This window comes from Choloepus didactylus, chromosome 4 (genome assembly GCF_015220235.1).
Source record: "Choloepus didactylus isolate mChoDid1 chromosome 4, mChoDid1.pri, whole genome shotgun sequence".
In the NCBI taxonomy this organism is placed as follows: domain Eukaryota; kingdom Metazoa; phylum Chordata; class Mammalia; order Pilosa; family Megalonychidae; genus Choloepus; species Choloepus didactylus.
The window spans coordinates 121,012,335-121,033,465 of NC_051310.1; the positions used below are offsets into that span (position 1 = coordinate 121,012,335).

The window sequence follows — 21,131 nt, forward strand, 5'->3', positions numbered from 1 at the left end:
GTTAGGATATTTAAATGTCATTCAAAACATAGGTGTAAGAAAATGGTTTCATGAAGACGATGACACTAGAGCTTAGGTTTAAAACGAGAGTTGACTTTTCATTGGTGGTCATAAAGAGGGGAGGCTTTTAAAATAGAGGAAACTTTCCAAACAGAAGTATTTTCAATTTCTCTTCTGAATTCCCATTTTACTTAGCATTTTCTAATTTACACTATTATTTGTATTTGTGTCTTTTCAACCCCTATTACGGTATGGATTTTTTGAGGGTACCCTTCAAAATGTCCTTCATGTTGAAGACACTCAGTGACTTATTTTTTTTTTATCATTAAATTCAGTTTTATTGAAATACATTCCCACACCATACTGTCATCCATGGTATACAATCCACTGTCAAGTGAGTTATTTTTGACTCCAAATGTTTGAGACTGAGAGGATGGAGGGAGGTACAACTGGTATAAATGAACAATCAGAGTAGCTGATTTTGGTAGTGGTTATGAGCTTATTTTTAGATGTGTTTAAAAGCCATCTAGTCATTCCTTTAGGATATTGAAAACATGGAACTGGAACTTGGAAGAGGTTATCCTTGAGCTATTTTCTGTGGCACTTAAAGGTACAAAAGAGATAGTTAAAATAAAGACAGGGAATAAACTCTAAAGAAAAGAAACTGAGCAATATCTGAATATAGTGAATGATAGGACGAGGAAGTGAAGCTAGTGAGGAAAAACATAATAATTCAAGAGATAGGTAATTAAATAGGATTCACCAAGGAAGAAACAAGTTTTAAGACAAAAGACATAGCTAATAGTGTCATATTGCAGAAATAGCAAAAAGAATGATTACTGATGTGTTTTAAGAAAGCTTTTGATTAAATTGTGAGTGAAAACATTTCGAAGTTTCAAGAATGGGTTGGTAGGGGCAGTGAGAGTTTCAAAAAATATGAAAAATAGAAAAAAAATATATGGTGGCTTAGAAATAACAAAGAACATTTGGGGAAGGGACGATAGGGAATACATGAGCAAGTTGGTGGGAAGAGGTGGAAGATCCAGTATAGAGAAGCTGTATAAGATATGAGAACAGAAAATTGATGTGAAACAATGTCCTAGAAAATACAGTGAGGGATGGAGTCAGGAATAAAGAAAGGTTACGTGTTGAGTAAGACAGAAGTGGATAAAGATAGAGACATTTAAAGGTAAATAAAGGGGCAAGTCAAGATGGGCTCTCAGTAAAGTATGAAGTATAATCATCTTTGGAGAAATGTTTGGAACTTGCACTGTTGGGAGTAGAGTAGAAGCAGTGAGAATTGGATAAGGAATTGCTAGGTAGAGGTTAGATAGCATGAATTCATAACATTATCAGTGCTGTTATGACTTTATATAGTGATATGCAGCCTGGGCTGCTTTAGAAATTATTTTTATTGTTAGTACTTGTACTTGACCATTTTATGTTTATGTAATTTATTTGAAAATAGTTTTGAAATATATATATAAATAATATATATTACATTAAATGATGAGAGACCTTTTTGTAAATGAAGATGGGGAGGCTGTGTATAGAGTGGTTTAGAAGCCAAGGTGAGGCTAGTATGGCTTTTTACTTGAGTTCACTGTAATATGAGCACTCACCTTACAAAGTTAAATAAGACACAGCTCTTCCCTCAAGAAGTTCAGAGTTTTGTTGATAGTCAGATAGGTAAACAAATAATCTTTCTGTGACCTGTCACCATGTTTATCTCCTAGAGTTTATAAAAATCTGAAAGTATCTTATTTATTTATATTTGTATGAAACACCCCTATCCCAGTCCCACCCCCCAGAATGAAGCACTGGAAATTTACAGCAACCTTCTGTACCTTGTTCATAACTATATCCCCAGCCCCTAGAATGGTGTCTAGTATGCAGAATGTGTACTAGTGCTTCTGTAGAAGGGTTGATCCAGGGTATGACTGAGTGTCCCGAGATTATCAAGGAAGTTCTTACACGAGATGTTTGAGCTGAGTCTGAACGATAGAGAAGAATACTCTAGGCATAAGGAAGCAGCATGTGAAAAGGCAGAGGTGTGGCATGGTAGGGTAGATTGAGGAAACAAAGTTTTCATGACTGAAGCAAGAGAGCATTTTTGCATTTGGCCAGAAAAGTCGGTAAAGGCACAGAATCTTTCCACTTACCTCGAGTTCACTAATCTTTTTCATCCTGTAATCCCAGTGTATGATATAGACATTTAAAATTTTGAATGTGATGGAACATGGATAATTAATTCTTGATTTGGAAGATGGAAATTCACAATCTTTTTCACATTTCAACATTGCCTTTCAAATGTTTTTCTTTTTTTAAATCAATAGATATCCAGTCATGTTAAAGCGATCGATACAATTTACCAGACTACCGACTTCTCCGGAATCCGTAACATCAGTTTCATGGTGAAACGAATAAGAGTAAGGAACTTTTATAAGTAAGAACATTAAGAAAGAAAAATAAGGACCATGTATACAAAAAGAAAAATGATTGCTGTTTATTTAATCTTTATGCATTCAGTAATTTAAATTAAATTGTATCTATTAATATAGTTTATCTTTACTTTGGGCATATCTGTATTTATGTTTGCTTATATATAAATAGGTATCCTCACACACATGCGCACGCACACATACACACACACACGCACATATATATACACACACCCATAAGGTGCATGGGTTTATGATTTAAGAATTAAATCTGTAAGCCTTAATCTGCAATCTGGACCACAGAAGAGCTAAGATAGTGATCTTTTCTATCAGATTAACATAAGAAATCCTCACCCCATCAATAAATACGAATACAGTACTGTTTACCCTCCATGTTTTCCCCCAGTTTCTTTTCTTAAGGTTTGCTTTGTGCAGTTTTTCTCAGAGTGTGTCCCATTTGGTGCTACAGGAGAAGGGGGCAGATAGATACAGTGGTTAAATAGAATTAGAAGTTGGAAAAGCCCTACATAACCCTTTGTTGAAAATTCACAGTGTACATTAACATTGCTTAAGTTTTGAGTAGTCCTTCACAAAGAAACCCATCATTTTCTAAAAAAATTTGACCTTGGAATCTTTTTTATAAATAAATTTTATATTTCTGATGAAATTTGGCTAATTGTTTAAAATAAAATTTCTGAATATAAGTTCTTTCAGTGTTTATAGCTTTTAAGAATCTGAATTCATAAACCAGATATACAACCTACATTTTAAAGATCATCTGTTTACAGAAGTAGTTGCCACATGGTTTCTTTATATTTATGCTCTCTTTTTCTAAAATGTCTGACAAGAGAAAAACATGTACCAGAAAGCTTTAGAACATATTTAATAACATAGCCATAGATGATCCTTACTTTTAGTACTATGATTAAATCTTAATTGGATTGTCTTTAAGGTGAAATGTGGTATTGTAAATGTACAGTGTAGAACTGTTCATACTTGCTTTCATGTATTTTGAGATCAATAGAAACCTTTAAATGAACAGGTAATAGTGATAAGTGATGTAAGTATTGCTCTTTAACAAGTAGAGCAAAACAGTGAAAAGAAGAGAACACCTGAACATATTTTAGTGAAATACATTTTTTTTAGTAAAATGAGTTACATTATGAAGAAATGCATATATATTAATGATAATGTGGCACTTGGTTGTTTTTAGGCCTTTAACTGAGATTAAAACTTTAATTTAATACTCATCTACTGAAGATTGTTCATGACCCATTAGATAATTTAAAATTTATATCAGCAAATATTTAGTTCATTCCATTTTAAATATAGGTAACTAAAATCTAGATGCATTTTTCATTTGTAACCAGTATTGCAGAAATATCCGGGAATTCCATTTCTGTATTTGTTGGGAGAAAACCATCTGCAGCATGTCTCTAAGCAGGCACTGTCTTTAATATATAGGTGCTTGCTTTTGTATTATATGGGTTAAAAGACTGTTCCAGTTTGCTAATGCTGCCATTATGCAAAATACCAGAAATGGATTGGCTTTTACAAAGGGAGTTTATTTGGTTACACAATTATAGTCTTAAGGCCATAAAGAGTCCAAGGTAATGCATCAACAATCAGGTAGCTTCACTGGAGGATGGCCAGTGGCATCCAGAAAACCTCTGTTAGCTGGGAAGGCACGTGGCTGGTGTCTCCTCCGGAGTTCTGGTTTTAAAATGGCTTTCTCCCAGGACATTCCTCTCTAGGCTGCAGCTCCTCTTCAAAATGTCACTCTCAGTTGCTGTTGGGGTGTTTGTCTTCTCTTAGCTTCTCAGGAACAAAAGACTACTTTCAAAGGCTGTCTCCAAAATGTCTCTGTAAGCTGCAGCTCCTCTCTCAGCTCCTGTGTGTTCCTCAAAGTGTCCCTCTTGGCTGTAGCAAGCCTGCTCCTTCTGTCTGAGCTTATATAGTGCTATAGTAAACTAATCAAGGCCCATGCTGAGTGGGTGGGGCCATGCCTCCATGGAAATTATCTAATCAGAGCTATCACCTACAATTGGGTGGGTCGCAGCTCCATGGAAACACTCAATCAAAGAATTACACTGATCAACACTAATATGTCTGCCCACACAAGATTGCATCAAAGATAAAGGTGTTTTGGGGGACTTACTACATTCAAACAAGCACAATGCCATAACTAATTGCTTGTGGTTAATTGTTAATGATTAAACGAGAGGTTCTGAGGTCTATCCTTAGAGTTGTCCTGACCCTCAATGGTATTTTTGCCATCTGGCTTCTGAGCCCCTTGGTTTTACTGGAGGATATGGATCCTAAAAAGACCTGTATTTCTCATTATCTATTCAGTATCAACTATTATATCATCCCCACCACCAACATTTTCAATAGACTGAGGTTTGCTGCCTAGTCAAGACATCTCCTTTCATACATATCCCATTTTATTCTCTGTTAGTCTTGTGTGCAATTCCCTGGCTTACTTGGGGAAGGTAAAATTGATCTAGGACTTCAAAGGACAGCCAGGGGTCTCTAAAAAGGAGACAGGGGCTAATAAATGAAAGCTTTTGTTTAATAGAAGTTTTATATCAGAGGAGATTATTCTTCAGATTGTGAAGGAGGAACCTACACCAGTAGTATAGTATCTAAGTATCAAAAGAAACATTCTGGAGGAATTCAGCTTGACATAGTAAGAGAAAAGAATTGGCAGTAGGAAGAAAATAAAATTCTTGTCAAAATTCAGGGAAAAACATTGAACTTACAGTTAATCAAGTTTGATTTGTGACTGGATATGGCAAGGAGAACCAAGAAAATGATTTTTCTCCTGTACTGACAGTCTTGGGTTTGATATCTATTTTATATTCTAACAATTAGGTAAAATATATGGTTTTATATCCTTATACTTGTCACCATATATAGGAGATTAGCACCAAAGGAGACTTTCGTAGATGGTTAAGCTTGAGAAACTGAACTTCTTTTATTAGAACTTTATTATAGGTTTTGAAAGCAGAACTTGTTCTTTCTTCCCAAGTATTCAGTGTTCAGGAATCTGACGAACACTTGCTTAGAAATTTAAGATCTTCAATATTAATACCCCCATCTCACTTTGCCCCTCTCCCCCCCCGCCCTTTTTTTTTTCCCTTTCTTTTCTCTTCTGTGATCAGCTCAGGGATGAGGGCAGTGGAAACAACCCTAGAAGCCTCAACTCAGGCCTAATTTCTCTTGGGCCCCAAACATTGTCAAGAGGAAGTAAGCAGAGACTTACAGTAATACTATGCTAACATTAATTGTTTTTTTTTTTTTAATTATTGTTTTGGATTTTAGATCAATACAACTGCTGATGAGAAGGATCCTACAAATCCTTTCCGGTTTCCAAATATTGGGGTGGAGAAGTTTCTGGAATTGAATTCTGAGCAGAATCATGATGACTACTGTTTGGCCTATGTCTTCACAGACCGAGATTTTGATGACGGTGTTCTTGGTCTGGCTTGGGTTGGAGCACCTTCAGGTAGTTTACCTAACTATGTCTCAACTTAATACTTGGAGCCAAAAGCAATTTTCAGGGCAGATTGAATTTTATAAAATATAGGAGCAAGTGATACCTGTACAATATTTTAATTTACACAGCTTGGCTTAGGCAAGATTCATCAGCATTGTGTATGTGGCAAAATAGATGAAGCAGTTTTTTATTTTAAAATCAGTACTAACAGGGAGTTGTCTTGACACTTGGTACATTCACTAGCTGAAATAAATAATTTTATGGGGAAAGAGCGACATTTACTTCTGAAACCGAAGGAAAACTAAGTTAGTAAGTGTTATTAAATATTTGTTCATAATAGGGGGTCAAAAATGGGAGAACTGTGATCTTGCTTTCCATTCTGTAGTGTGATGAACAGAGAAACCCTGGTCAGGAACAGCATGCAGAAAGAAAAAAAAATCCCGTCAAGTTCTAGCCTTTATTTTACCAAAAGGAAGTGTTGCCTGAAAAGAGATGTAGGCAGGAGGCCCTAGTCTCCACAGCTTCACTGGCCTCACCACTTGGGCTTACACCCTGCTGAGGTCTCTGCCTTAGCCATGAAAGCTACTGTCACTAAGAAAATTTCCTTCCCATTACAGTTGGGGTGGGGTGGGGGTGGATTAGTAATTTACAGTGTAACAAGTTCAGCAGTCTAGTTTAGAGAAATACAGATTTGTTGATTGAAAGAGGAGTGGAAAGATTCCAAACTCGGAATATAAAAATTTTGCCATGTAGATTTTGGTTAGTAGTCTGCCATATTCTAAACTGTACACAATAATTTCTCCTGTTGCTTCATTTCTATATTTTTTTTTTTTGCAGAATTAACTAATGATTTATCCAGGTTAAGGCAAATTTTTCTATTCCCGTTGTTATAATTTTATTATTTAACATGTTTTACAAATTTAAGATACTAAGTAGGACTGTATTATATCATTTATCTTTTCTTGCTCTTTTTTTAAGCCAGCAATGAAGAGCCTTTTTCAATTTCTAAAAATTCTTTGGTTTTTCTTTCCATATTTTAAAGTGAACCCAATTTAATGATGTCATTGAGATGCCAATTTATGTCATAGGCTGCATATAATATTGCAGTATTTGGATATTTGAACACAGTGGTAATCTATACTGTTTTTGTGTTACTTGCATTGCCAGCAGATTGTGCAGCTCATTTTTTTCCTATGATATTTAAACTTTTATAACTTTTATACTTTGAGATATCTGTTTCTTTCCTTGAATATTTGAATGATGTTATCACCAAGTTTATGATTCCTCCTCCCTATTCGTTAATAAGCTCTGTAAAACATAGGACTATATTTGGTATTTCTTTGTATATTATCCATGAATACAATGTTCTTAAAGTGTGGTGCACAGACTAGAAATGTAAGTTCATGGACCTCCTCCAGGTCTACTAAATCAAAAACTATAGGGGTGGGTCCAGCAATCTTTGTTTGAAGACTCCCTCCAGGTAATTCTGATGTACACCAAGGTTTGAGAACTGCCACATTAATATGTTTGCCTCTAAAAGAGCTTGCTCACAGAATGTCTCCTGGCCTAGTGACTGGAAGATCTTAAACTAAAAACTTTGTCATTTTGCATTTTCAATTGATTATTCATTAAGTATGTAATGTTCCTGCAGGATTTTTCTTAATCTTCAGGTGTCCTCATGTGTATAGTAGATACAGCCATTTATTTATTTTAATGTTTCAATAGATTTAATTTTTTAGAACAATTTTAGATTTACAGTAAAATTGAGTCAATAGTACAGTTTCCCATACATCACCCCATCTCCTGCACATACAATTTCCCATATTATTAGCATCTCACGTTCGTATGATACCTTTGTTATGATTAATGAGCCATTATTGATGCATTATTATTAACTAAAGTTCATATTTCCTTAGTTTTTACTTAACGTTCTTTTTCTGTTCCAGGATTCCATCCAGCTATCACATTGTATTTAGTTGTCCTGTCTCCCTAATCCCCCTTTACTGTGACAGCTTCTCAGACTTTCTTTGTTTTTGATGACTTTGTTGAAGAGTACTGGTCAGGTACATTGTAGAACACCCCTCTGTAGAAACTTGTCTGGTGTTTTTCTCATGACTTGATTGGGGTTATGTGTTTTAGGACCACTTAGTCTTTATATCTATTTGTTTGTGATATTTGGATAACTGTGTGTGATGCTGCTCTTCTAAAAGTAATAGTGAAAATGGTGGGACAAGTTACTTATGTTTTTGTCAGTGGGTTTTTCAAAATGGAGGAGGATACTTCTTGTTTACTTCATGAGCAAAAGATGTGGTGTTTAGCACCCAGAACTGTAAACTATGACTTCTGTTGTCGACTTTCTGTCCCCATTTTTTCTTCCTTTACTTGCATGTTATAATCCCTCCTCCCTTACTTAGGGCATCCAATGTGCTCTTTCTTTACTCTATGTTAAACCCCATGTCCAGCTCTTGGAAGCCTTTTTCTAGCAGCCGGTGGGGAGGTGCCAGGCAGTGACAGAAGAGTATGGGTCAGAGTGGGAAAGAGAAGGGATCTTTGTTACTTTGGCCCAACTTTTTCTAGTATAGGGTACCCACCTTAACATAAGATTAGCAGCTTTCTTCTTCACTACCCATTGCCCTCAGACTAGCTGAACTTAGTTTTCCTTGACTTACGTTTTATTTTTTACAAGGAACTGTGTATATTTGGTCCCCTTGATTCTTCCAGTACCCTTAGGATGTAGGTATTTATCATCTCTAGTCTATAGATGAGGAAACTTGGGTTCAGAAATTCTGGACCAACCCAGTATTACATAGCTAGACTTGGAACAGATTCTGGAATCCAGGTCTTTTGACTCCAGATTCAGTGCCTTTGGTGTTTATTTTACTAGATGCTATGTACAAAACATCCTGGTCTTCTCTTTCTAAGATATTTCTAGTAAGTTGGAATGTTTCCAGCTGAGAGACTGGGTTGTTGTCTGTTCTGCCTCTATAAATTCAGGTAAATAATTTTGCTTCAGTGTTCTTATATGCAAAATGAAGTGTTAGAATAGGTCTCTAAGGTCCCTGCCAGTAGTAGCATTGTGTGATCCATTATAGTAGTTAAAGCTCAGGTAAATATATGGAACATTTTATTTATCTTTCTGAATAAATCTTAAAAGTTTAACTCTCTCCCTGTTCTTCCCTTTCCCCGATACACACACATACACACACAAACACACTTTTTTTTTTAATCATCATTTTATTGAGATATATTCACATACCACGCAGTCATACAAAACAAATTGTACTTTCGATTGTTTACAGTACCATTACATAGTTGTACATTCATCACCTAATTCAATCCCTGACACCTTCATTAGCACACACACAAAAATAACAAGAATAATAATTAGAGTGAAAAAGAGCAATTGAAGTAAAAAAGAACACTGGGTACCTTTGTCTGTTTGTTTCCTTCCCCTACTTTTCTACACATCCATCCATAAACTAGACAAAGTGGAGTTTGGTCCTTATGGCTTTCCCAATCCCATTGTCACCCCTCATAAGCTACATTTTTATACAACTGTCTTCGAGATTCATGGGTTCTGGGTTGTAGTTTGATAGTTTCAGGTATCCACCACCAGCTACCCCAATTCTTTAGAACCTAAAAAGGGTTGTCTAAAGTGTGCGTAAGAGTGCCCACCAGAGTGATCTCTCGGCTCGTTTAGGAATCTCTCTGCCACTGAAGCTTATTTCATTTCCTTTCACATCCCCCTTTTGGTCAAGAAGATGTTCTCCGTCCCACGATGCCAGGTCTACATTCCTCCCCGGGAGTCATATTCCACGTTGCCAGGGAGATTCACTCCCCTGGGTGTCTGATCCCACGTAGGGGGGAGGGCAGTGATTTCACCTTTCAAGTTGGCTTAGCCAGAGAGAGAGGGCCACATCTGAGCAACAAAGAGGCATTCAGGAGGAGACTCTTAGGCACAATTATAGGGAGGCCTAGCCTCTCCTTTGCAGCAACCGTCCTCCCAAGGGTAAAACTTATGGTAGAGGGCTCAACCCATCAAACCACCAGTCCCCTATGTCTGCGGTCATGTTAGCAACCATGGAGGTGGGACAAACACACTTTTGTGTATTAAAGCTCCTGAGAAATAAGTTTTGTTTATTTTACACTGTAATTTCTTCTTTGCCCATCCTTTGATACTTCTTTTTGCTTATAAGTTTTAAGAATACTACTATTGGATTCTTTCTTAATAGCAGTTCATCACTGATTTATTCGGTCACCTTGTGATCTGTTACTGTTACTTAACCTTTTTAAAATTTTACTTGGCCTAGTTAATCTTTTTTCATCCTAATTCTGTTGTATTATTTAGCTTAATTTTATTTAACTCGGCAGATATTTCAATACTGAAATACATGGTGGTGGAAAGGATTTTGTTGTGACTCTTCTCACAAAATAGTTACTCTGATTATTAGCTGTAATCCTCTTTACTAATTCAGTTGAGCTGGGAAAAGCAATGAGGATTGCAACATTTGGATATTAGGTTTCTTGTCTTTGAGTCTTTTTTTACACTGTTTTTAATTTATTCTTATTTAATACTATTGTATAACTTGATGCTGCCTTGGGTTTCCATAATGAGGAAAATAGCACCTCCCAACCCCATAATAAGGAGAAGCAGCCGGCAAACTGGACTGACTTGAAGGTTCCCATTTAAAATTATACAGGGCCTAGAAGGGTTCCAGAAAAAGGAGTCTACTCCACAAAACACAGACAGTCTTAACTATGAAACTGGAATGATTGCCTTCAATTTTCTTTATGTAAGTACAGTTCTTTGGTAAGCAGGTAGTCTCTTATCATTTGATCAGAGACTGAAACAATGGTTCCTTAACAAAGTAAATTCTTTGAATTATATAATGTCTTAATTCTGCTTCATTTGTGAAACACTCTAACACACTTTTGAGGGACCATTTCTCTAGTTTTTTAAAGTACATTCTGCTCATATATTATCCATCTTAATCTTATCAGTTAACTTAATGGACATAGTCTCAGTTCAGCCAGGTCATTGAATAAGGCTAGCTCTGGCTCTTATGTCCATAGTTCTTCCATTCAGTGTTCTGCTGATGTGAAGAACATTTTTTGAGACAATTCATTTGGTCGAAATAGTTTCTTCTGTTTGTTTTTTTTTTAGTTTTGAAATTTTTGTTTGATATTACATATTAGGATTCGTGGGCATGCAGAGCACAACACAAGGTTCTTAGAATAACTCGCAGCCTATTGAGTTCTTAACCAGTTGTTAGAAAATCTAATTTCAAGACTAGGAGAATTACATATTAGAATATTGCAAAAGGACACTCACTATTGGCATTTTGTGCAGGTCTGGATTGTCCTTTGCAGGATGTTTAACATCTTTGGTTCCTCCCCATTACATGTGAGTACTGCTCCCCAGACATGAAAGCCAAAGGAATGCACCCACAGATTTCCTGACAACCTCGCTGGGAGTGGTACTACTGCCTGTTCAGAATTACTGCTCGGGTTAATAATGTATGGTCAGCATGCTACTATTAATGTTTAGGCTTGCTCATATTAAATCTGTTTATGGAATCTGTCAAGGTATTATATTACCCTTGTATCTTCCTAAGACTGTTTTGGGGGGATGGGGGGTGGGCACAATTTTTAGGTTTAGCTCTGTATTCTGTGACTTTCACTTAGACTAGAAGTATGGATAGAAAAATGCCATACTTCTTTGTTGGTCATTAGATTATCCAGCAGTAATTGCTTTTGAGTTGAAAACATTTCACCCATCTCATTGCTATTCAAAATTTGTATTTTCAGTGATGAGTATATATAGTAAAATCTTACATTTGTAATATAAAGCAATTACTGAATTGAGTTATGTTTTAGCTATAGGCCTATATGGTATCTCATCACTAATTGAGTTTCTGGCCTATCAAAACTAGTTGCAGTATTTTTCTAAAATTAAACCATGACTTATGAAATTAGATATTTTTTTTGTATAATTGAGTTACTCCAGTAACATGCTGTTGGTCTGTAGCAAATGTTAAACTCTCATATAAAACAATAGTTGTTAAAACCAAAAGCAGTTGTTGAAGTTAAGCAAGATATAAATTATAAAAACTGTATTTCAGAATAGCATACTCAAATTTAGGTATGACCTTGCCTTAAATTATGTAGACCTTAAAAATACAGAAAGCTGTGTATTATGAGTTTTTAAAATATGCCTTTTTTTTTTTTTTAAACTGATAAAGATTTACAGTGTGGAATCTTCTATGCTTAATTCAAGCTTTGACAATATTGCCTTGGACCAATTTGCATATGAACAAATCTTCACTGAGGCAGGATATTAATTTACTGTTTGTTTAAAGCTATTATATGTAAAATATAATTATTATATACTGAGTACCTTTCTAGTTTCTAGAAATAGTAATGTTGAAGTCCTTAGGACTTGTCTCCAAAAGTAGAACCTGCATTCAAAATGTATTTACTATACATACATCACCTGCTGTTTCCTTTCTATTCACTCTTCCATGAAGAAAATGTTGTAGTATATCTTGACCATCATAAAGATTCTCACCCCTTTGCTTGGTAAAATCTGCGTATGGCTCAGTCTTTCTGTTCACTTCTCATTTCAGCTTTCTGAATTATATTGTAACAGTGATTCAGATTTATATTTTGTTGACACAGTTTCTAAAACTCGGTAGGAACAAGGCAACAAATTGCATTGTTAGTGCCAGACCAGTCTTGCAGATCTGTTTTGTATTGCTGCTTATCAGATGCTTTATCAGGAATTAATAATATTAAGTTTTTGAATGGTTCAGTAACTTAGTTATAACTCTAGTGTAGAAAGCTAATTTGAAATACTTGACTAGTTATAATACTCAAATCCATTTGATCATACTTAATAAAAATCAAATAAGAAAACCTTTTAAATGTGAATGTAAACTCTAAAGAACTTCTCATGAAACTTTTAACAATAAAGATAATTGAAAGAAACTATGGCCTTATTGTGATGTGCATAAAGACATGGATTGACCAGCCTGTTTCTATTTTTCTTGTTGTTCTTTTTCTGATTTCTTATATTAACTGCCTTTCAATGTGAAAGCACTGTCATTTTGGTATTAAGCTCTAAAAAGTTCCCATTACCAAACAGAGGAACTACAAAGTGATTTAATATGTAGACTATAAGTAGAAATTTCATTTTTCTTATTTTTAAAATTTGGAAGTATTCCCAAGATGAGTTGGAAAAATAGTTTAATTTTATATTTAATTTGAAAAAAATTCAAACTTACCAAAAGTTGCAAAAATAATACAGTGAACTTCTAATAGATCAGTTTTTCACATTTTGCCACATTTGCTTTAAACCACAAGTTTTCTTTTTAAAACATGAAGATGTGTAGGCTTTGACTCAATGTAAATAATGATATATTTGAATAAAACAAATTTAAATATTTTGTTGGATTAATGAAAAATATTTGGGAGCATTTTGATTATGGGTAGGGACATTTTATAAGGGCTTAGTACTCAATCCTGCAAGTTTCTTTATGGGTGCCATTAAAATTTACTTGACATAATTTCCTAATCTTGGATCAAAAAAAGTTTTTATTTGATGAATTTGAGTACCAACTGTATTTTAGACACAAAAATTGTAAAATGTTATAATCTAATATAGCATATATTAGAAAGCAGTTTTGAATCAAAGTAGATCTAATTTAGCTGTCTTTTGTTCTGAATTAGGAAGCTCTGGAGGAATATGTGAAAAAAGTAAGCTCTATTCAGATGGCAAGAAGAAGTCCCTAAACACTGGAATTATTACTGTTCAGAACTATGGATCTCATGTACCTCCCAAAGTCTCTCACATTACTTTTGCTCATGAAGTTGGACACAACTTTGGATCTCCAGTAAGTATTGCCTAATTATTAGATTAAGAAAACTTATTATCTTATCTTTTTTGTTTATGGTGATATATCTTGTTTATGGTGAAAACAAGAACATATTTAATTTTTATATGTCAGAAGACAGCAGTGTACTTGATCATGCTGGAAGGGAAGGAGATAAAATATTTGGGGTTAAAATAAGAAAAGTAAGCATAACAATTCCACCAGAATTATATGAAGGCAAGGAATTTTATCTGTTTTATTCATTTATGTATCTCTTGGCCCTAGAACAGTGGCTGGTACATAATTTGCTCAAATACTTGTTGAATGAAAATCACTTTTCCTTGTTTTAAAGTGCATTTTGAGTTTTTAGTAAATCATGGAATAGTTTTTTGTTTTGTTTGTGTTAAAGCATTCTTGAGGTTTATTTGCTTTGTTTTTCTCTCCTATGGAATGAGATGGATATTTTAAAATGAATTGTTCAGAAAATTTTCTAACATAAACAAAAGTATAGAAAATGGTATAAGAAACTCTCATATCTATATTCATCATCCAGATCGGGAGTCAGCAAACTTTTTTGTTTAATTTTTAAAATTATTTATCAAATAAAAAAACATTTCCAAGCAAAATAAAGCAAAGCAATGGGAAAAACAAATATCATGAAATAACTTCATTCCTTCCAATATTCTCTTACCATACCAAAAGAAAATTAATGAACCATGGTCACACCTGAGCATTCCCATATCATTAAGATCACCCTCAGTATTTAGTCTGTACTTACTAGATTATCAAAATTCCTCCTTCCCTAGCTGCTATCTCTAGGTCTCCTATATTCTACAATATAAGACACTTACTTTATATTTTTCACAGAGTTCACATTAGTGATAACACACAATATCTCTCCTTTTGTGTCTGGCTTATTTCACTTAGCATTATGTCTTCAAGGTTCATCCATGCCGTCATATGTTTCACAGCCTCATTCCTTCTTACTGCCATGTAGTATTCCATCGTGTGTATATACCACATTTTGTTTATCCACTAATCTGATGAAGGACATTTAGGTTGTTTCCATCTCTTGGCAATTGTGAATAATGCTGCTTTGATCATCGGTGTACAGAAATCTGTTTGTGTCACTGCTTTCAGATCCTCTGGGTAAATACTGAGAAGTGAAATTGCTGGATCGTAGGATAGCTCAATATCTAGTTTTTTAAGGCCTGCCAAACTGTCTTCCAGAGTGGCTGAACCATTGTACAGTCCCGCCAGCAATCAATAAGAGTTCCAATTTCTCCACATCCTCTCCAGCATTTGTAGTTTCCTGTTTGTTTAATGGCAGCTGCATTCATATTGGTGTGAGATGATACCTCATTGTAGTCTTGAGTTGCATCTCCCTAATAGCTAGAGAAGATGAGCATTTTTTCATGTGTTTTTTTAGCCGTTTGTATTTCCTCTTCAGAGAAATGTTTTTTCATATCTTTTGCCCATTTTATAATAGGGCTATTTGTAGTATTGTCATTGAATTGTAAGATTTCTTTATATATGCAAGATATCAATCTTTTGTCAGATACATGGTTTCCAAATATTTTCTCCCATTGAGTTGGCTGTTTCTTTACCTTTTTGACAAATTCCTTTGAGGTACAGAAGCTTTTCATTCTGAGGAGTTCCCATTTATCTGTTTTTTCTTTTGTTGCTTGTGTTTTAGGTGTAAGGTCTAAGAAGTGAACTCCTAATACTAGGTCTTGAAGATGTTTCCCTATATTAACTTCTAGGAGTTTTACGGTACTGTCTCTTATATTGAGATCTTTGATCCATGTTGAGTTAATTTTTGTGTAAAGTATAAGGTAGGGGTCCTCTTTCATTCTTTTGGATATAGATAACCAGTTCTCCCAGCCCCATTTGTTGAAGAGGCTGTTATGTCGCAGTTCAGTGTATTTGGGTGCCTTATCAAAAATCAGTCGACCATAGAGCTGGGGGTCTATTTCTGAATTCTCAATTTGATTCCATTGATCAATATGTCTATATTTGTGCTAATACCATGCTTTTTTTTTGACTATTGTGGCTTTATAGTAGGCTTTAAAGTCAGGAAGTGTAAGTCCTCTCACTTCGTTTTTCTTTTTTAGAATGTTTTTAGCAATTCGCGGCATCTTTCCCTTCCAAATAAATTTGATGACTAGCTTTTCCAAGTCTGCAAAATAGATTGTTGGAATTTTGATGGGAATTGCATTGAGTCTGTAGATCATTTTGGGTAGGATTGACATCTTAATAACGTTTAGCCTTCCTGTCCATGAACATGGAATATCTCTCTATCTCTTTAGGGCCCCTTTTATTTCTTTTAGTAGAGTTATGTAATTTTCTGTGTCTTTTACATCCTTGGTTAAGTTTATTCCTAGGTACTTAATTTTTTTAGTTGCTATTGAGAATGGAATCTTTTTGTTGAGTGTCTCTTCATTTATGTCATTTCTACTTATAGGAACATTACTGACTTCACATAAACAAAAGTATAGAAAATAGTATAAGAAACTCTCATATATATATTCATCACCCAGATCAAGAGTCAACAAACTTTTGCTGTAAAGCACCTGCCAATAAACATTTTAGGCTTTAGGGCGCTGTTGCATATTTTTCTTTGTTGCTTTTACGATCCTTTAAACATGTAAAAACCATTCTTAGCTTAGAGGATATGAAAACAGGCTGTGGGCTGCAGTTTGCTAACCCCTCATCCAGAATCAGTAATTATCAAGATATTTCCACATCCGTTTTGTGTATCGCTTTCTTTTTCTTTTCTGAGGTAAAGAAAATTCATCCAATCTTACATATTTCAGTATACATTTCTAAAAAATAAATGTTAAAAAAAAAAAAAACAAAACCACAATATAGTTATTACAACTAACAACATTTGCAATTCTTTGGTATTACCTGATACCCAGGCCATTATACTGATTTTTAAATGACCTGTGGCATGCAGAAATACAAAATACTAAAAGGTTTTCTGTCCTTGTGATTTTGGTAGGGCCTACTAAAATATCAAAATAGGGAAATTTTAATTTGACAATTGGGTAAATTCATTTGTTTTGTACCTTATTGCTTGTAAAAATGGAGATTTTTATGATTTTAGGAAAAAGGTTGTATACCTGTAGCTTAAAATTCTCTAAAGCTTCTCTCTAATTTTGCACAAATTTTTCGAATGTAAGTGCAAGGCTTTTCTAAGTCCCAATCAGAAATTGGGAATTTCTGGATTCATAAAGCACTTACGATTGTCACAGTTATGGCCAAAGTTGGTAATTGTATTTATTTAAACCAAAATCAAGAGATACGATTGGACAGGTGTGAGTCCTTTTATGGGGCTCCTGGATAACGTATTTAAAATGTGTTTAATAACCTTCCTACCTATTGTCTGCTTTTGTGATCTTTATTTCTTAAAAGAGTACTGGAAATTTTATAGATAAGCAGAGAACTTTTGCTTATGGTTAATTTACATTTCTAAGGACAGGTGAATGTCCTCTCTTCTTGCCTATTGCCCTTGGACCTGGGGTTTCAATAGGGAGAAAAAGTTTATTGCTATGAGAAGCAAAGAAAACAGAGTGCCTATGGGCCTACCCAAAATCTGTCTCCCTGAGTCTAAGGAGTTGAGGGTTTTTATGGATTCAGACAAGGGGAAGTGGAGTTGTTACCATTACAATAACAAGTATAAACAACTACAATTTACAAAATGTAAAGGAGTGGAGTTAAGTTTAAGTAACCATTTTACAATAAACAACTACAGTACCATGTGAAGGGGTGGAACTAGCAAGAACTAACAAAAAATAACCATTACTATAGCAAGTATAAACACTGTACTCAGGAATTCCTTCTGGTGTGACTCCGATTCCTTCAATAATAAACATTAGGGGGTTGTCTTTATTATGGTAAGACACAAATGTTGTAAAACAGGCTAAGGGGGTTGTGGGGGGGAAGTCACCAGGTTTTTACAATTTGCAATTCAGTGGGTTTCAGTAATTTCAGGTATTTCATTTTGGCTATTCTGTAATATGCCAGAAAGTAAGAAAAAGGCATCTGTATAAATTTCAGTCATCCTAAATATTTATTAATTCTTAATTTCTCATTTATAATATGATATGGCTAGATAGAAGTCGGATAAAAGTCAGTAGGAAATAGACCAAAATGTTGTTAGTAGTTATTGTGGATGGTGGATCATGATTGAATTTTTCTTTTTTCATTTTTTATATTTTCTAAATTTTCTGTTAGTATTATTTCTTATAGTCAGAAAAGAGTTTTATTTTCTTGTCACACTAAAATTATAGTTTCCCCATAAAAGCTTTCTCTTGATTTGAACTTTCATAGCACTTTTCAGGATACAGTCAAGATGTCCTTTATTCTGTTTTTTGTTTCACTTATTTGTATGCTTATTTTATTCCCTTATTTGAGGATGGCAAATAGCTAGCATGCTTAATTATAGTTTGCCCTTGGTCATTAATGGTGATCCATTACAGTATCCTTCTGGGCTAGTAATGACTAATTAGTGATGTCCCTAATGGATTTATGGGACAGAGTTGAACCTAGGCAGGCATGGTAAAATTTGCTATTCCTTTTAACTTAGACTGTAGATCCCTTGAAAGGTAGGGACAGTGTCTTAACTCATCTTTATGTTTTTATGTTATATTTTAGTGCCTCCTTGATATAATTTGTACACTCATCACTATTTATTGAATTGAGTGGTTGTTCCAACCCAGCTTAGCCCTAAAATCAAGGAACATGCCTGGCATGGCATTACCTGTGAGTTTAATTAGGGACTTACAATACAGGAGACGACCTGATGGCCGCAGGCAGTGAGAGTGGTCAGCATTGCTCCATGCCACAGAAAGAGAGAGAGAGGAGTGCCAAGGTGGGGAGGCTTATAAAGGCTTGGGACAGTGGAGTTTCCCGGGAGATTTGGTTACAACAGGATCTTGTGGGATTGATTACAACAGGGTCTCCCGAGATTTGGTTACTAACAGTGATTAGTGGAGGAAGTTTTAATGCTTCTCCCCTGCAGGGAGGGGCCTGTTGCCTGGTCATGTAGGGGGCTGCTCCTACCTCATAATGGAGGAGGGGGTGGGGCCCTAGGTCCTCACAATGGATGTAAGATAATCAGTGATATAAAATACAAACACAAACACAATATTAGGATTTTGGCACCAAACAAAAGTTGGGGATACGGTCTTCTCTGCCTGATACACTCAAATTACCAATTCCTGAGGCACCAGGGTTTCAAAGAGAGAAAGAATTTATTGCTAGGTGTGAAGCAGGAGATCAGATGGCTTTTTGGCCTAAAGATCTGTCTCTCTGAACTGCAATAACTCTGATGGTTTTATACTATCAAAAGATGGTCAGGTGTTAGGATAATGAATATGGTGGCTTGAGATGATGAGGTTAGAGATGATCTAATTACTGTGCATGTGTAGATTGATTACATGCTTAGTCATAGAATGTTTGTAAGAAAATGGTGGCCTTAATGTGATGATGGGTTGTGTTCCAACCCAGATTAGCCTTAAGACCAAAGAACACACCTGGCATGGAGTTGGCCATGAGTTTAATTAGGGACTTGTAAAACAGAGGACATCCTGATGGTGGCAGGTTGGGAGACTGAAGCCAGCATTCTCCCATTCCACAGAAAGAGAGAGAGGAGTGCCAAGGTGGGGAGGCTTATAAAGGTTTGTGATAGTGGAGTTTCTTGGGAGATTTGGTTGCAATAAGGTCTTCCAAGATTTGGTTACTAACACTGATAGAAGAGGGAAGCTTTAATGTTTCCCCCACAGTGTGTGTGTGTGTGTGTGTGTGTGTGTCCAGTTGCCTGGTCATGTAGGCAGCTCAGTAATGGAAGAGGGTGTGGGGCCCCAGCAGGCTACATTGACTATAGGACAGACATTGCAGGATTAGAAACAACAGAACACTAGGAGTACTCCTACACAGAAATAACAACCCCTCAAAGAGATGCTACTGACAATTGATAACATCTCTGCTTATTTTCCAATGTGTTGAATTCTGCCAGGCCAGCAGAGTGTTCCATGCAATCCAATTCACAGGGGTTACAGTCCAAGAAAGGCCGGTAGCACCTAAAGGTGGCAAGTCTGTGCATACCCAACATTGGGTTCAGTTGTGGTCATGAGTTACCGTTGAGGCCCCTAGAGTGCTATGGGCGAAAAGAAAGGTATTTATGGGGAACAATAAGGGTAATTCCTGCTGATTTACAAGCTGAGTTTCCATTAGTGGACAGAAGAGTTCCTGGGCAAGGGGTGCTATGAGGGGATTTCAGATATCACACTTTTTCCCCTGCAATTCCAGAGAGTCTTCTCAAGTTAAATCTATGGTTAGCTTAGGCATAATAAGTGTCCACAGTGTCACACATACAATACCTTGAGGTATGGGGAGGGGAGTGGTCCCCGAGTTGGTTATGTATAAATTTCTTGAATCTTAAGTGACCCCAATACCCCATGGGCTTAGGATTCCCAACCAGCATGGCTGCATAGGCCAGGACCATGGCCAATCAACCTTATTTTCCTTAATTTCTAATGCTTTTGGCTTGGGCAAGAGCAGATTATTTTCATTACCTTGTTATGGTTGTAACATTGCTGGTCCTTTTACCCGAATTTGCAGCGCTTGCGTGGGTCCCATAGTTACCAACTCAACAGGAGCTGGAGTGGCTGGTCAAAGTCATGAATTGAGACTGGTGTGGGCTGGATATAAACAATGGGTCCACTGCTACAGGAATTGTTTGTCATCTTTAGGCTGCTCCTTTAAAAGCCCTTTCATTCTTTCAGTTAACCCTGCTGCTGTGGGGTTGTATGGCAAATGAAATGTCCATAAGATGTCATGTTCAGTAGCCCAGGCTTGGGTTAATTGGCTGGTAAAAGGGGGTCCTTCTATCACTGTCCACATGTGTGGGGACCCCAAAGAAAATACTTAATTTCTCTAGGCTATGCATTTCACCCCTTTGGTTGGCTTTTCCTACTGGGAAGGCCAGTAACAGCCCAGTAGCCATGTCTATGGCTGTAAAGTCGTATTTTGCACCCTCAGATAAGGAATGTGGCCCAATGTAGTCTGCTTGCCATCTGGTGATAGGATCTGCTCATGGCCAATGTGTCCAAGTTGGTGAGGAAGCATTCTTGGTCACCGCAGTGAACAGGAGGAGCAGGCATCCACAAAGTCTTTCAGCTGTTGCCTCAGGATGGGCAGTTGAAATTGCTGTGTCAGTCTCCACAGAGTCTGATTTCCTCGGTGTCCTGTGTTCCTATTAGCCATTCAGCAGTCCTGTGCAATGTTGGCTCCAGGCTAAGAACTTTTGTTAAA

At 36.0% G+C, this 21,131-nt stretch overlaps 1 protein-coding gene across 1 annotated transcript in view; it reads left to right on the plus strand.

The window, feature by feature from the left end:
• The window catches only part of ADAM10 (ADAM metallopeptidase domain 10), a 194,947-nt gene that overhangs the window by 145,282 nt on the left and 28,534 nt on the right, over window positions 1-21,131 (plus strand). The window contains exons 7-9 of the mRNA XM_037833846.1: window positions 2,337-2,429; window positions 5,766-5,949; window positions 13,669-13,832. Coding sequence (XP_037689774.1) covers window positions 2,337-2,429; window positions 5,766-5,949; window positions 13,669-13,832 — 441 coding nt within the window. The remainder of the gene's footprint in view (window positions 1-2,336; window positions 2,430-5,765; window positions 5,950-13,668; window positions 13,833-21,131) is intronic.